This window comes from Sorex araneus, chromosome 4, assembly GCF_027595985.1.
Source record: "Sorex araneus isolate mSorAra2 chromosome 4, mSorAra2.pri, whole genome shotgun sequence".
Classification (NCBI taxonomy): Eukaryota; Metazoa; Chordata; class Mammalia; order Eulipotyphla; family Soricidae; genus Sorex; species Sorex araneus.
Genome location: NC_073305.1, coordinates 133,094,477 through 133,111,526, shown reverse-complemented (window position 1 = coordinate 133,111,526; position 17,050 = coordinate 133,094,477). Strand labels below are relative to the sequence as shown.

Genomic DNA, 17,050 nt, shown 5'->3' with positions numbered 1-17,050 from the left:
AAAGAAATAGAATGAGATTGTAGAAGAAAAATCAAACGAAGCATTTGATTATCCCAGCCATAATTTCTTCTAGGCAGCACAGAAGGGATATCCTTAATGGGATTCATGGTGTATTTTATATCTATTTGGCTGAGAAATGCTTAAAATGTCAAATAATATCTTCTATTCCCCTAGCTATAGGATTTAAGAATTGACCTTAAAAAGAAAATGACCCTGGGGCTGGAGAGATAGTACAGCAGGTCAGGGGCTTGCTTTACACGTAGCTGATCCTGGGTTGAATCCCTGACACCCCATCTGGCCCCCTGAGCACCACTGGGGGTTACTCCTGAGTGAAGATCCAGGAGTAAATACTGAGATCGCCAGGTGTGGCCACCAAATCCAAACAAACATAACAAAAAAGAAAATCAACCCACGTGTTTATTTATTTATTTATTAATTTTATTGAATCACTGTGAGATCGATCCTTACAAAGCTGTTCATGATTAGGTTTCAGTCATACAGTGCTCCAGCACCCATCCTTCCACCAGATCGATTTCCCATCACCAGGTCCCCAATTTCCCTCCCATCACTCCCACCCCATCTCCAGTCTGCCTCTATGGCAGGCACTTCTCTCTCTCTGAACCCACTTTCGTGATAATAGTCCATTCAACCAGTGCTGATTAAGAGTCATGTGCAGAAAAGAAAAAAATTTAGGTGCAGAGGATCCGGAGTGGAACAGCCCAGCACTTCTGCCTTGTGTTGGAAAAGCTGAAGATAACTGAGAGCTGGGCACGACCACTTGCTTCCTGGCCTTAGGGGAGGTACCAGATCCGGTTCTGTGGACGTGTTACTGACTTGACCTCTCTCTGGCTCGCAAATGAAGATGAGGGCAGGGGAGGTGGTGCACAGCAAGAGAGCACTTGCTTGCATGTATGAGGCCCTGGTTTTGAGCCCTGGCACCACAACCCCAAGACCCAAGCCAAGACAACACTGAAATCCCAGAAATGAAAACAAGCTTAAGGTCATCTGCTTATTGACTCCATTGATCCTACATATCAGGTGCTCGGGGATAAAAAAAGTCATGCTGGAGAGATAGACAGAGGTTAAGACATGTGCCTTGCCCTTTCACGTGGCTGACCCCACTTTGATCCTTGGCTCCACATCAGGTCCCCTGAGCCCTGCCAGAAGCGGTCACTGAGCATAGTGCCAAGAGTAAGCTCTGAGCACAGCCCACCCACCCTCCAAAGAGCACACACTACTGAAATGAGAGATTTTAAAAACTTCCAATAAAGAATATGTTCATTTTCTCTTTCTCCCTTCCCCCATCTTTCTACATAATGAAAACATGCATGTATAATATATAGAAAATGACATAGAGAAGTATACATAGAAGTCAGTATTTATACAAGTAGCAGCTTGGTGAATAATAGTAGCAGTTTAGTGAATTTTTACTGTACTCCAGGCTGCATTACCTTAGTTAAAGTTCATACCTCTGAGGGCTGGAGAGATGCACCCAGCAGACTTTAGTTCCATTCCTGGCACCACATGGTCCCCTGAGTACTACTCGGAGTGACCCCTGAGCACAGAGCTGGGAGTAGCCCTGAGCACCACAGGTGTGGCCTCAAAACAAAACAAAACAAAACAAACAAAACTCATAGCTCTGGGAGGTAGGTACTACTATTAGTCATTTCCAGATGCGGAAGTCAAGGTGTAGGGGCTGGGGAAACCGAAACCAGAGAGTAGCAGGATTCAGTCTGGTTTTAACTCCAAAGGCCATGACGAGTGGTATCGGCCTACCATTACGTGGCCATTAGTTCTCACAGTTCTTCTCTTACTAACTGTACTCACAAAAGCAGTAGCGTTTTAGTAGTGGGGAAGGCAGTCTCGGTCTTGTGCTACCTCATGAAAACATATTAAAACTTAAAAACTATGGCTTGCCACACAATGATGGAGTGAATCAGCTTCAAGATTATTCCATAAAAATAATTCCCTTACAAAAATAGAAACGAGAAACTGACCACATGACAGGAAAAATTCTACAATGACCGGTGTAATTTAGTATTTAGCTTAGCAGCATTAGCTTTGGGAAGAACAAACAAATAACTATGAAAAACTAGAAACAGGAGATTATAAGCAGGAAGAAGAAGCTACAAACGGGAACAGTTGCAGAGGGCAGGTGTCTAGCACCACATTTGCCATCCAGCAGAGCGGGTGAAGAATTAGCGAAGAGGCCTTCTCTAGGGGGCGCTAAACCTCCAGGTTGCAGATGCCCCAAGTCAGGGTGACACTCCTCTGGGATGCCAGGGCACTGCCTGGCAGATGGGAAGGCTTGCTCTGTGAATTAGTTGTTCATTAGCTAGCGAAGAGGAGGCTTGCAAATGCTAGTCTCAAGGGCCTTTCCAAATTGGCATGCTATGGAATTCATAGTTCTTTCCTGAACCACACCTCAGCAGAGAATGAACCTGCACTTCTGACCAGTCTTGGGAAGAACAAATTTCCTGCTCTAACACGTGATACACAGACTCTAATTCTCATGAAAAGGGTTGGCTCTATGAATTTTTTTTTTTTTTTTGCCACAAGTAAAGTTGATGTTAGGGCCAGAGAGACAGCGGAATGGGCTGAGTGCATGGTTTGTGTGCAGAAGGCCCAGCTTCAACTCTGGAACTGTATGTCCCTGAGCTAGGATTAGTGTTCCCCTTACCCCCCTGCACATCAGGAGGTGCCCCCTGCCTCCAGCCTCACCTCCCTCTCCAAAAGTGACATAGGACTGGAGCAATAGTACAGAGGCTGACCCGGGTTTGATTCCTCACAGTCCATATGGTCTCCTGAGCACTGCCGGGAGTAATTCCTGAGTGCAGAGCCAGGAGTAACCCTTAAGCATGGCTGGGTGTGACACCTTCCCCAAACGAAAATGAAATCCAAAAGTGTCATAATTTGAATTTGGACAAGGCAGTCTGGCTCAGAGTCTATTTCTTTCATTCTTTGGCTTTAGGGTACATCAGGCAGCCCTCAGAGATCACTCCTGGTGGTGCTCTAGGTATCCTATGTGGTGTTAGGAATTGAAACTTCAGGCAAGACAAACGGTCTAAACCCTGAACTATCTTTCTGACCCTAGGACCTATGTGTTTCCCACCCCTTCCTTCTTTCTCTTCCTTTTCCTCTCCCCTTCCTTCCTCACAACCCCTTTCCTTCTGTGCCTGCGACTGAGCCCGGGGGGGGGGGTGTCTCCATGGCTAAGCATGTGCTCCTCTATGGGGCTCCATCCCTGACCCCCCAGCCTATATTCTCTTTCGTTTTGTTTTTTAAGCACATCTGGCGGTGCCCCAGACTTACTCCTGGCTTTGTGCCCAGGGATCACTCCTGGCAAGCTTGGGGGGAATGTGTGTAGTACTGTGGATAAGTTGGTGGCACGGGCAAGGCTCTGCCTGCTGTCCTACCATTCTGTCTGCAAGAGTCTGTCTTTATGCACCCCTCAGTCTATCATCAAAGTTCTAAAGGAGCAGGGACAGAAGAAGGGAACAGGGGAAAAAAATAAACAATATTCTGCAGAACGTCCTGTGGTGCTGTGGTGGAGGGCACACCCCTGAACTATACAGTCCATGGGCGCCTGCAAGAGGACCGAGACTGAACACCAAGAGGTTATTTCTATACCCTGTGGCTACTCTGTGGCAACACTGTTGAGCAGGAAAGCCCACTGGCGCGGGACAGAAATGCTGGTGTGCCCAAGCACATCGACATCGGAAAGTTACTGAGGTTACAGGGCTGAGCACTAAGGCACAGGTCGGCGCAGTCACACACCACTCCGGGCTCCTTGTCACTCCGCTGGCATAAAACTTGCGTTTACACAAACGTTCTGCAGAGTAACATGAAAAACAAACCCACATACACCCCGTTTATGTTTTTTGTTAGAAATTTGCAAACAAACAAAACCCCCACCAAAACAAAACACACACAAGAGTTACCCCTAAAAAAACAAATTAAGTCTGGCCATGGAACATTAAACCCAAACTATCCCAGCCATTAATCCGTCAAAAGATTTCGACTTTTGCTCCAAGGCCGAAAGTTTTCGCAATGGAAAGGTTGGGAAACCGATTCCGCTAAGATCTGCAGGAGGAGGACGAATGTCTGAGCCCATGGCAGTCCTGGGAAAGCTGGTGCCCGAGAGCTGCCTCTGCTCTTCAGAACACGAAAGACAAGCACGCACTTGGCAGCGGAGACCGAAGGAGCGTGTTCCTGGGGGGTGGGATTCCAGGAGGGCAGCGAATTCTAGCGGGCGCGCCAAGGTGTTCCGGATCCCGGGAAACCCGGCACCCGGGCGCAGGGCGGCGAGGGGAGGGCCGGCGGGGCCTTTCCCGCGACGAGGGGGTGTCCTCTGGGTGGGCTTTCTCCTTCTCGCCCCTCCTGGGAGGAAAGCCCGGGGCTTGGCAACCCGGCGTCCGCGCTCAGGGGGAGGAGGGGGGCGGCGGCTCCCCGATTCCCTAGAGGATCCCCAGGCGGGATCCGGGATGCCCCCAGTGAGCGCCACACGGCCGGGGAGCACGCGAGGAGCTCAGCACCCCTGGCGAGGAGCCGGGGGGCCGGCGCGGGCGCGACGCCGAGCCCCCGACTCGCTCCGAGCCCGGAGCGGCGGGCGAGCCCCGCGGGCCGGTGCTGGAAGGGATGGCGCGCGGCGGCGGCGGCGGCGCCCCGTTCCCAGCGCCAGTCGCGGGGTTCACACAAAGCCCAGACCGTCCCCCCCGCCCCCCATCGGATGGGGCGGGGATTTGAGCCCAGCCCAGCCGACGGGAGCCCCCCGCCCGCGGCCTCGGCGCCCCTGCAGCCCGCGGTGGGTCTGGCCTGGGCCCGGCGGCTCCGGAGGCTCTGACTTTTCTTGGGGGGTTGGTGGTGGGGTGCCCGTGGAGGAGGCGGGCGGGGGGCGGGGGTAACATGGCAGGTTGCGGGAAACAAAGGAAACTTGGCCTGGGTCCCGAGAGCGGGCTGTGTGGCTGGCGAGGTCGCTCGGAACCCCGGGTGGGAGTTGCGGGGCGCCGGGGCCAGCCCGCACACAGCAGCGCGCCCGGGGACACACAAAGAACCGCGCCCCCCGCCGGCGGCGCCCCGCCACCCACCTGCCGAGCGGCGGCCTCCCGGGGGTCTCGCAGCCCTCGGCTGCCCAGGCGGCCGCGGAGGGAGGGGGCGCCCGGGAGCCCGGAGGGCGCGGGGGAGGCGGGGAAGCGGCGGGCGGGCGCTCGTGGGGGGCGGGCGCGGCGGCGGAGGGGGGCGGGTGGGCGGTGCCACGTCGCGGCTATTGTGGCGGTCCGGGTATATAAGGTCCCGCCCGCCGGCCGTGCTCCCCACCTTGCCTGCGCTTGCTCCGAGCCCGCGCCTCTCCACGCACCCGGCATCCTGCGAGACGCGCCGCGCACCGACGGAGCGGACATGGGCAGAGCGATGGTGACCAGACTGGGACTGGGGCTGCTACTGCTGGCTCTTCTCCTCCCCACGCAGGTGAGGCCCCGGGCGCCCCGGGAGAACTCGGCGGGCAGAAAGCCACCTTCCAGGGACTGGTTTGAGCGCCCCCCCCTCCAACCCTCGCCCCCCACCCCATCCCGGACATCGCGGTCTGGGACGCAAGTAGAGGCTCAAGCTGCAGCCCGTCTGCGGGCCCCGGGGATTCTACTTTCCGTTCCCTTGAGGGCTGCTCCCCATCCCGTGCACAGTTGCAGAGAACAATGCAGCTCCGTGCGTGGGTGGTGGGTTGCGAGGCCCCTGCCCCACCCCACGCCCGGCGCAGCCACCCCCTCACCTCCCTTCCCAGGCGCTCTGGCTTGCGCCACCAGCTCGCCATCCGGAGGTGCAAGGCACTAACGGGCCAAGGTGCTCTCCCCACCTCCGGAATCGCCCCAGACCTAGAGTCTCCTGGCAGAGCCGGTCCCAGGAGACTTGCAGGGCGCTGTTCCGTCCCAGCGCACCACACAAAGAGAGCCGGGTGGTCGCCGCTCGCGTACACCCGCCACTCGGTGCTGGTTCTGGGATCCAGAGCAAGACCCGGCAATCGGGCGCCGCTGACTCGGTTCGGAAGGCTTCCAGGCTTCAGGAGCCAGGGCTGGGACCCGTTCCTGACCCTGTCTACCTCCCCCTACCCCACCCTGTGGGCGCCCCTTTCCTTGTCCATCTCCTGTCACCTCGGAACACAGCTTTATATCAGACTGGCTCTCCCCGCTTAGCTCCGGCAGCGACATCTGTGTCCCGAGTCCCCTCCTGGCTTTGTCCCGGGAACCAGCCTCGCCCCGGCGGAGGTCTGGGGGGAAGGGGCGGGGGCGTGCGGCGGGCGCGTGGCGGCGGCGGCAGGGAAGGAAGCCCGGGGATTGAGCTGGGGGGCAGGTTGAGGCAGGCTAGAGCAGGGGGGCCGAGGAAAGGGGTCCTTTCTCAGCCGAAGTTCATGCTGGGTGGGTGGGGAGGGGAGGCGAGGTGGCGCGCCCTGGGGGGATGGGGCGCTCCCCTAACATCTGGAGCTTTTACACGGAGGATCTCCTGCGTCCAGAAAGTTGGGTCCTTGGGATCTTGTTCCCTAGACGCCGGACGCACCTGAGCGCGGGTGGCGTGGGAGCGCCGCGCTCGGCGTTGGCCTGCGGGCCGGGTAACTGTATCCTATTGTCTTGCGGGGCGGCTGCGCTCCCCAGCTTTCCACAGCCCGGTGGGGGAGGGGCGCGGCCGCTCCGCGTTCCCTCCAGCCCGACTCTGGCTCTTCACAGGGGACGCGGGGGGGGGGTTCCCCAATACTTTTAGTGAGGAAATAGTTCGTGGCATGACAATCTAATACAATAGCATTCATTTGTTTCATCGGCGTGGGCAACTTTTAGATGGAGGCGTTGGGCCCCTAGTTAAAAAAAAAGAAAAGTCACCCTATTCTACGCAAATGTACAATAAAGTACTAGCCTGGGACTCCAGGCCAGGATTCGATGCTGAAGCAACGGGCAGTTTTCCGTAGCATGTGCTTTAAAGCGCAATTACCGAGTCCTGTCGGGCAAGCTCAATCTTGTACATAGTAGGTGCCCATGAATTTTGACTTCATCAAGAAGCTTATTTTAATTAATTAACTAGTTAATTAATTAATCAGCCACACCTAGCGGTGTTCAGAGCTTACTCCTGGGTCTGTGCTCAGGAGGTGACTCCTGATGGTGCTCCGGGGACCATCTGCAGTGCAAGGGATTAGAACTGGGGTCCGCAGGGAGTAAGGCAAGTGCTGAGCTCCGGTACCATCTCTCTGTCTCTCTGGCCCTGGATATTTATTTTTTTTAAATTTCTAGTTAGAATGTGGACATTTCTTTGGTCGGTTTGTTTCGTGTGATCTTAGGGATTTTGCCATTAAAGTTACTAGTTCTGATGTGGCACAGTTGTTGTTTTTTTTTTTTTTTTAAATCTTTGCCTTAATGAGGCGGCCCAGTGTTCCGTGTGGCCAGACCTGCTCGGTGCCTCTTCCCCTGTAATCAGAACCCCTGGAAGAGCTCCCCACAGTGAGAGCTGAAATCTCCCATCTGCCTTTGTTCAGTGACAAAGGAGAGAGTATCACGTGCCCACCGGACTGCATTCTGTGACTGGAAAAATCAGTGCACTGAATGATGCCACTCAGGCCCCGGGGACACTGGGGGAATATTGGTTCCTGGCCACAGCACTTAGCTAAGTGACCAGACAGTGAGGCTCCTGCTGGTGAGAACTTTTCAGCCAAACCTTCTTGAAATCCTACTGACTCCAGTGAAGTGATTTGTCTTAAGGCAAAGGGTCATCATGTTTTTCAACTTAAGTGTTGAGGGCCTGAGAGAGAGGGCTAGAGTGCAGGAAGCCCCAGTGGATCCCTCCCCATGCTGGTTATACACTTTGCATGCGAAGTGGGGGCAAAATAAATAAACAAAACCCCAAGACAAATTCTAAGGTTGTTTTCGAAGAGGTAAGATACCCTAAGTCCCCATAAATTAGGACTAAGGCAGGGGCTGGAGATATAATACACCAGGTGCACGCAGCCATCCCACGTTTGATAACTGGCATCCATAAAGTACCCCCAATACTACCAGAAATAATTCCTGAGTGCAGCCAGGAGAAAGCTCTGAGCATCACCTGGTGACCTCCCAACCCCCCCCCCCCAAAAAAAAATAAGGATATAATAAGTCTGTGAAAGTTTTCTTGCAAATCCAGGATAGATGGTGTCTTTTTTTTTTTGCTTTGGGATCACACCCTGTAGTGCTCAGGGCTTGCTCCTGGCTCTGTGTTTAGCGATCATTCCTGGTGGGGCTTGTGGTGTCAGGGATTGAGCCAGATTGGCTGAATGCAAGCAAGTGCTGTACCTGCCCTACTATCATTTCAGCCCATGTAGATAGTCTTCATTTTAGTGTGGTGAGCCTCAAATTTAAGTCTTATAAAAGTACAAACCATACAACTTTAAGCTAGCCCTTAGAGGTTGGGCTGTAGGCATGTGTAGAACATTCCTCTCATGCTTTTGAGGCCCACGATTAGATCCCTGGTATCACAACACAAAATTAAAAATACACTAACTCCCCATGGCTCCCTTCCTTCAGTGAAAACCTCCCCTTTCTGGATCAATAGAAACCTCTTTGTAGTGCCAGTGAGTCCACCTAGTCATAGAGACTATCTTTAGTCCCTGATCCCTTTGTTAAGAAATAAAAAATTCTCATTATTTTTGCACTATCTAACTTTTGGGAGACAGTTTTAGTTTTAACAGTGACTCTTTGCAGGCATTACACACCTTCAGATGACATGGAAACTAAAAATGATTGCTGGGTCTAAGGGAAAATTTTAGACTTAAATAATATGATTAAGAGAAATCCAAGTATATACCCTCTGTATTCATTGTTTATTATGTGTATGTGGAGGCCTCTGTGACACATGGAAATCAGTGATACTTTCTGTGTGTTTTAGATTTATTCACAGGCTACAAGTTCCTCAGTTCCATCAGTGGCTACAACTAACTCCACTCTGAGTACCCCGGCTGCTGCAGCTTCAACTTCAACTTCAACTTCATCTTCAGCTTCAGCTTCAACTTCAACTTCAACTTCAACTTCAACTTCAGCTTCAGCTTCAGCTTCAGTTTCTACTACTTCTACTAAGGCCACCAATGGGAGTGACAGTGTCCTGCAGTCAATCTCATGTCTCTTCATCATCTTATTCTCCCTTCTACACCTCTACTGTTAAGAGACTCAGGCCAAGAAACATCTATACTTTTCCATCTTAAACGACATCTAGATGTCCACTGCAGCAAGGGAAATCCAGGTCTTCACTGAATCTGCTAACTTTACTCCTTATTTTGTTGATATGGAAAATGTTGAGGATGCCAAATTTGATTCGAAGAGCATGTGAGGGTTTGACTAAATGGTGAATGCCAATACTAAATCTGCTGAAGTGTCATGTAGAAGATGAAGAAAGTCAACATCTAGAATGAGATGTGATTTCCTTAAATGTGGCCTCAGGAATGTATACACATAAAACCCAATCTTGAAAATAAGAATAGATTTTATCTCACCTAGAGATACAGGGTGGGATGTAGAACTAAGATTCAGTTTTCATTTGGTTTACTAAATTTTTATTGCCATTAACAGTTCCACTAAAAAAAGTAACTTCTAAGGTTCTATTTATTTGTACATGAGAAGGAACTTGCAAGAGTTACTGTAAATTCTCAATTTAATATACTAATTCAATGCTGATAAATTTTAGATAGAAAGTTTTACATTGTTAAGCTATCACATCACTTTGTCTTGGGACCTGAATGCTTTCCTCTGCAGCTTTGGATTTGACATTGCACTCGACTTTTGTATGTAGTAATGATAAGTTTTTGGGCAATGATGATTTGAAATCTACCCCCAAATCCATGAATAAATGAGTAAATTTTGCTTCTGTACTTTAGTCATCTATTCCTGTTCAACAAGAGCACCAGATTCATTTAGCTAGAGTGATTCCAAGGAACAAGGGTATTGACCTCAACTAATGATTAATGCATATGTCAAATATTTTTTGATGGTAGAAAAACTGATTTGAAGATGAAATGGATACATCTTGAAATTAAAGCAAATATGTGAAGCAGCCAAAATTGTCAATCAGGTATTTGGGAAGTGAAGTCAAGAAGTAACTTGCATTAAATTCAGAAAAACTTTTATACTGATAATGTAAATACTTTTTTTTTTTTTAAAAACTGAATCAGAATAGCTACATTTGGAACACTTTCTGTAATCAGTTAATATTTTTAGATAGTTAGAACCTGGTCCTAAACCCAAAGTCAGCTTGGTTCTGAAAAGTAACTCTTTTTAGGGTTGCCTCAATGCACAGAAATCTTTTTAAAAATAGACAGTCCCTAAGTCTTTTGTTCGCATGGTCACACACTGATGCTTAGATGTCCCAGTATCTTGATGGCTGCAGTAGTCTTGATGACCAAAGTCCTTCTTTTTCCATCTTTAGAAATCTACATGGGATCAACCCTGTTTAATAAATCTCAAGCTACTGTGTGTGTGAATGAACATTCCCTTTTTTTTTCAAACCTGAATGCTGTACATCTATTTTGGATTGTATATTGTGTTTGTGTATTTATGCTTTGATTCATAGTAACTTCTTATGTTATGGAATTGATTTGCATTGAACACAAACTGCAAATAAAAAAAATAACTGAAAAGAGTTGGTTGAATTTTTTTTTTTTATGCCAGGAGTGCTTTAGGATTGTTGAGTTAAACCATCAGGGATATGCCTCAGTATCTTCCCATTAACCAGAACATTGCAGTGAAGCTATATTGCATTTTCAACTCATATTACATTTTGACTTCAGGAAGCTGTTATCTTTAAGGATCACCCCTAGTTTCCCAGCACCTGTTTATTGGATGACAGCCATAGACCAAGCTAATGAAAATGGGATGCTAAACTTTGTGGACAAGGTTTTCTACTTTAGCAAAGAAAGAGTATGCCTATAGTGACAAATGTTTATAATTAATGTATTGACAATTGGTGGTGTGAGAATAGACACTACTGTTCTCACAAGGTGGTAGAAGCCATCAGATGAGTAGGTTTGCGAGTTCATGGACATGTGAATGGAGATGGGGAAGATATAGAGAAAAATATCTGATCAAGAGAGTGTGTGCTAAGTTCCCAAGTCTTTTCATTATAGCTCTATTTTCTTATCTATTATGAGGTTTACAAATCAACAGTTTTCTGAAATTGTCCCTTCCATCTACTCATTTCAGGCCCCTAAGTTCCTTTAACATTCCTGGATTCATAGTTTATAGCATCATCCTTGTAGTTCAGAAGACCCCAGAAAAGGCAGCCTGAAATTTTGGAACAAGTGAAAACCACAGACTATGGATGAAATATCTTTTTCCAGGAACCTCAGTTTTCAGTTCAGCCTTTCAGAGAAGGGCCGAATCAGACCCAACTTGATTATCTAGGGGAGGTGTTCTTAGAGTCAATTGGACTACAGACAATAATACTTAGAAATCATGAAGAACTAAGAGTTAAATCCTATTTAAGAACTTTTTAGAATTGAGGAATACAGACAACCAAGTACAGAGGTCCAAGGTGTCCCGAAGAAAATAGACTCAACTAAGAAAAGTAGAAAATCCTGAACACCAGACCCAAGTTTCATTTTCCTTAGTCAACAAGTCTTAGGGAAATCTCAGTGGAGACAAAGGTACAGTTTGGGAGAGAGAAGGTGATAAGAATTGGCAGGGCCTGTGAGCATCTGGGCTACTTCTTTACTGAACTGTCTTGTATCTTCGGGGCCTGCTCAGGTTGGTGTGATGATACCACTTTCACTTGACAGTGGACACCATTTCTTAAAAAAATTTTTATTAAAATACTGTGATTTGGGGGCTGGAGCTATAGCACAGTGGGTAGGGCATTTGCCTTGCACGTGGCCGACCTGGGTTCAATTCCCAGCATCCCATATGGTCCCCTGAGCACCACCAGGAGTGGTTCCTGAGTGCAGAGCCAGGAGTAACCCCTGTGCATTGCCAGGTGTGACCCAAAAAGAAAAAAAAAACACTGTGATTTTGCCAGGTTGTTCATAATACAGTTGTTTCTGGCATTCAGTGTTTCAACACCAATTCCACCACTGGTGCAACCTTCCCTCCACCATGTACCCAGTTTCTCACCCAACCCCCAAGTCTGCAGGTACAAACAAATTTATATTGCTTGGGACTGAAGTGATGGCACAGCAGGTAGGGTGTTTGTCTTGTACACGGCCAACCTGGGTTCAATTCCTCTGCCCCTCTCAGAGAGCCCGGCAAGCTACCGAGAGTATCCCACCCGCATGACAGAGCCTGGCAAGATACCTGTGGTGTATTCGATATGCCAAAAACAATAACAACAAGTCTCACAATGGAGACATTACTGGTGCCCCCTGGAGCAAATCGATGAACAATGGGATGACAGTGCTACAGTGCTACAGTTACAACACAAAGGCACGTATAGTTATAAAAAATAAATCGGTAAAAGTCAATTTGTAATAATTGTTCTATCTCACAGTGGTGTTAGTAAAGTCATTCTCTAAGGATCAACTGTGTTGATGCTTGTTGAGTCTTCTATGTTATTGTTTTTGCTCATTGAACTTGGTGGTCTTCTATGGCACTTTCCCATCAGATTTGCTGTGGGCTGATAGTACTCTGAAATTTGGAGGTATCACATGGCTGCTTGGTCCAGGATCTATGGAGCTGGAACAATTTAATGGCTTCGTGGCTTGATGAGGTTCAGTTGTGGAGCTGGGCCATTTCTATGTCAAGGGTGTTGAGTGTGCCACGGGGGATGGGGGAGGGGATGTGCCTTCAGGCAGAAAGGGGAATCTGCCCATCCCCATTAGTTATGGAGCTGGGCCATTTTTTTCTTTCTGTTTTATGTATGTATGTATGTATGTATGTATTTCTTTAATTATTTATTTGTTTATTTTTGCTTGTTGGGTCACACCTGGCAATGCACAGGGGTTACTCCTGGCTCTGCACTCAGGAATTACTCTTGGCGGTGCTCAGGGGACCATATAGGATGCTGGGAATCAAACCCGGGTCAACCGTGTGCAAGACAAACGCCCTACCTGCTGCGCTATTGCTCCAGCTCCTTTATTTTTGTTTTTGGGTCACACCCAGCAGTGTTTAGGGCTTACTCCCGGTGCTTGCAGGATGATATGGAATGCTTGAGATTGAACCTGGGTCGACTGTGAGCAAAGGAATCTCTCCAGTCTCAAAGATCTGGGTGTTCTTCTGTCAATGGTATCAGGTGTCGGCTGCTGTGCCTTGAGGCAAAAAGTGGGGACTCTGCCTGCTTCGACTCTGAGAAGGCCCCAGAGTTGTCAACCCAGAAAGGTCTACCTGGGGAGATTAAGCAGTCTGATGTTCTTTTGGAGGTTAGTTGTGAAGCTGGGCCATTTCTCTGCGGGAAGATGTGGAAATCATTTTGGCATTACACACCCAACTTTATGGTTTGGTGGGTTAGACAACACCCAGCTTACAATGGGCAGCCCAGGTTGCTTGGTGGTTTATGGCAAAACATTTAGTCTCTATAAAACCTAGGCAAAAGTCTGTTTCTCCAGGAATAGTTGCTGTCTGCAAAGGATGGCAGGACTTTGCTCAGAAATCCTAAAAGGAATCATTATACCAACCCAACCAATTCTTGATCTATTATAAATTTATGGAAAAAACAATCCCAAGTGTGGGTATATCTTAAAGCAAGAAATACTTTTGGAGGAGGAAATAGAATCATTTTTCAACTATTCTTTGAAAATATTTTAAAATTAATCTGGGATATTTTGTTTATCAGAAAAAATGCTAAAAATTGTACTTTGGGGTTACACCTTAGAGACATTTAATAATCATATAACATGAGTAAATAGGTAATAACATATAATATATATCATATAACATATGGCTAAATAGATAATAACATACAAAATGTGGCTAAGTTAATATATAAGTGTATCTCTTGAACTGTTTTACCCATAGCAAATAAAAAGCAAATGATTTGGAGGTCAACAGATAGTTGAAGATGACTTATAGTTGAGATGAGAGCAAGCTATTTAGAACAGAACCTTCTAAATGCACACACCCAATCCCGCCACTGTCCTTAAAATAGAACTCAAATATTTAGGTAGCTGAGAAGTATGTGTTTTTCATTTCTCATAGACCTCATTTTGGGTTAGCTTGGTTATTTTTGAATTTCTTCCTTAGTATATATTTTTTTCTAATTTGGTAAGATGCACTTTTTCAAACAACGAAATCACCATCTCCATTTACTTCTCAGTTTCTCTTCAAATTGCACCTATGTTCTAAGTTGAATGCATTTTCCAGCCTGCAGATAGGATAGGGTGACTGACTCGTGTGATTCTGGGCACAGAGTCATGAGTAAGCTCTGAGCAATGCTGCATGTGCCCTGCCCTATCCCCCCACCCCCACCCCAACTAAAACCACCCAAACCAAACCCTCTCAAAACCAAAGCACCTGTATTTTATCTTACTTTTGGTTTTTGGGCTATACACAGTGGTGCTTGGTGGTTACTCCCAAATTGGTGCTTGGGAGTCATTCCTGGAAGTGCTTGGGGACCCACATAGTGCCAGGGGTGGAACCCAGGCTTCCCACAAGCAAAGCATGCACTCCAGCCTTTTAATCCATCTCTCCAACCTCTGATCTCAGTGCATTTTAAAATAACTTTGAGGAATTTTCCGTATTTATGACCTTGCAAAAACTTGTCTCTATGAGCCCCAAGGATCTGAAGTGGCTTGACTGTCATGCCTCCTAGCAACTGGCAGGTGCTAAAGTCTACAGGAACTAACCATGTCCTATGCTGAACTTATGAACTCCCCTCCAGAGATCTGCTGCTTCCCCTTCAAAGCACCACCAGCCTAGTCTATCTCAGATAAGCCTGAGAGTTGCCTTCCTCTTCTCTGCTCATTGCCAATCATCCAGCAAATTACAACACTTGTAGCTCCGAAAGGCCTGGGCACCACCTCTGCCCATGCTGTCACCAAACTGTCCCCTGAGTTGCATTATCTATGGGAGCTCTGTCTCTCACTGACCCCGTCTCTCTACCCTGTGGCTGTTTTCTAAAATGCAGATTAGATTCATTGGGCCCTCACTTACCAAACCTGACTTTGACTCTTTGATTTTTGGCTTGTGAGGAGTCAGACCCGGCAATGCAGGGGAATCCTATGGTGCTGGGCATTGAGTTGGGGCTCCTGCAGGCGTGGCATGTGCTCCAACCCTTTGAACCACGTTCCCCTTTACCTACAGAAGATAAAACAGAAACCACCATCCATATTTTGTAAGAATTTCCACAACCTGGTCCCAACTCGAGTGTCTGGTCCGGTTTCTCGTCACACTGGATTGCTTCTCATCCTCTGGTTCTCCCTTGGCTTTTCGTGCCTGCATGGTTTTGCAAGCACTCACTTTTCCAACTCCAAGTGTTAGTGAAAGGCTTGGAGGCTAGAGTTAGGTTGCCTCAGTGGGGTACCCAGCCCAGCGGGGACTAGATGATAACTCTTACACAATTATGTAAAATTCTCCAGGGCCTAGGATTCTTGGCTGGAAAAGGATAGTACTTATCTCCTAAGTACTTCTGAGAACTTCTGAGATAAGTACTTGATAGTGCTTATCTCATTAGGCTATTGGGAGAATTTTTTTTTCTTTTTGGGTCACACCCAGCGATGCTCAGGTCATTACTCCTGGCTCTGCACTCAGGAATTACTCCTGGAGGTGCCTGGAGGACCTTATGGGATTCTGGGGATCGAACCCGGACCCGCTTCGTGCAAGGCAAATGCCCTACCCGCTGTACTATCAATCCAGCCCCGCTTTTGGGAGAATTAAATGAAGTGAAACAAAAAGTTTGAGGACAGAGTCTGACATAGGGTACACATTAGACAAACATGGTCTAAACCTGCCTGCTTGCCTGCCTTTGTCTCTCTCTCATGCTCCTTCCTTCCTTCCTTCCTTCCTTCCTTCCTTCCTTCCTTCCTTCCTTCCTTCCTTCCTTCCTTCCTTCCTTCCTTCCTTCCTTCCTTCCTTCCTTCCTTCCTTCCTTCCCTCCCTCCCTCCCTCCCTTCCTTCCCTCCCTCCCTCCCTCCCTCCCTCCCTCCCTTCCTTCCTTCCTTCCTTCCTTCCTTCCTTCCTTCCTTCCTTCCTTCCTTCCTTCCTTCCTTCCTTCCTTCCTTCCTTCCTTCCTTCCTTCCTTCCTTCCTTCCTTCCTTCCTTCCTTCCTTCCTATGCCATATTTGCATCTGTAATTGAGAGACAATGTTCAATGTTGAGTAAGTAAAAACCTGCAACCTAACTTAGTCCAGAGTGACTGGGGTAGGGCAGAACAGACCTACTATATTAGGTCATGGAGATGTGTGGGGAGAAGGTAGTTGTACTGTTTCTTAATAAGGCAGCTCTATTTCCATCTGATAGGCCTTTTGCTTATCTGTACCACAGAGGTTCTCAACCCTGCTTAAGGACGTGAGAAGCTTTTTTTAAAAAAGAAAAATAAAAGATCCGACCCTTCAACTGCTAAGAAGGTTCTAATTGAATGGGTCTAGGTGGAGTTCAGACATCAACTGCTTTCAAAAGCACCCCCCTCCCCGCTCATCCCAGGAGATTGATGGCCTGTACTGCAAATCATAACACCCAAAAGCAGAGAGAGAGAGAGAGAGTAAGAGGGAATGTGCCTGTCACAGAGAGGGGGGCGATGAGGGTGGTGGTGGCAGGAGGGATACTGGGAACATTGGTGGTGGAGAATGAGCATTGGTGGAGGGATGGGTACTCGATTATTCTATGACTGAAACACAATCATGAAAGTTTGTAAATCTGTAACTCTCTCATGTGATCCATTAAAAATTATTTTTTTAAAAAAAGAAGTGCAGGGTTTCTTTTTGTGAAGGGGCCACTCTTCACTCGGGCTGTGGCTGGGTTCAAGAGTCTAACATGGTGCAGATCCTTCAGATCCTTGTTTTGAGCAGGGCTGTTCACTGACATCAGGGGACATGGACAGCACTTTCCTCTAGAATAGCGTTTCTCTACTGGGAACCATGTGCCAGCCCCCTTCCCCCCACCCCATCCCTACCCTTTCAGTGGGACCCTAGGAT

General features: G+C 48.0%; 1 protein-coding gene across 1 annotated transcript; it reads left to right on the top strand.

Annotated features, from left to right (window-relative positions):
* Nucleotides 1-4,763: 4,763 nt before the first annotated feature.
* CD24 (CD24 molecule) lies at nucleotides 4,764-10,635 on the top strand. The gene is made up of 3 exons (XM_012932081.2): nucleotides 4,764-4,804; nucleotides 5,290-5,466; nucleotides 8,893-10,635. Exons 2-3 carry the CDS (start codon nucleotides 5,398-5,400, stop codon nucleotides 9,163-9,165), a joined length of 342 nt encoding a protein of 113 aa, XP_012787535.1. The 5' UTR covers nucleotides 4,764-4,804; nucleotides 5,290-5,397; the 3' UTR covers nucleotides 9,166-10,635.
* The last annotated feature ends 6,415 nt before the right edge of the window (nucleotides 10,636-17,050 follow it).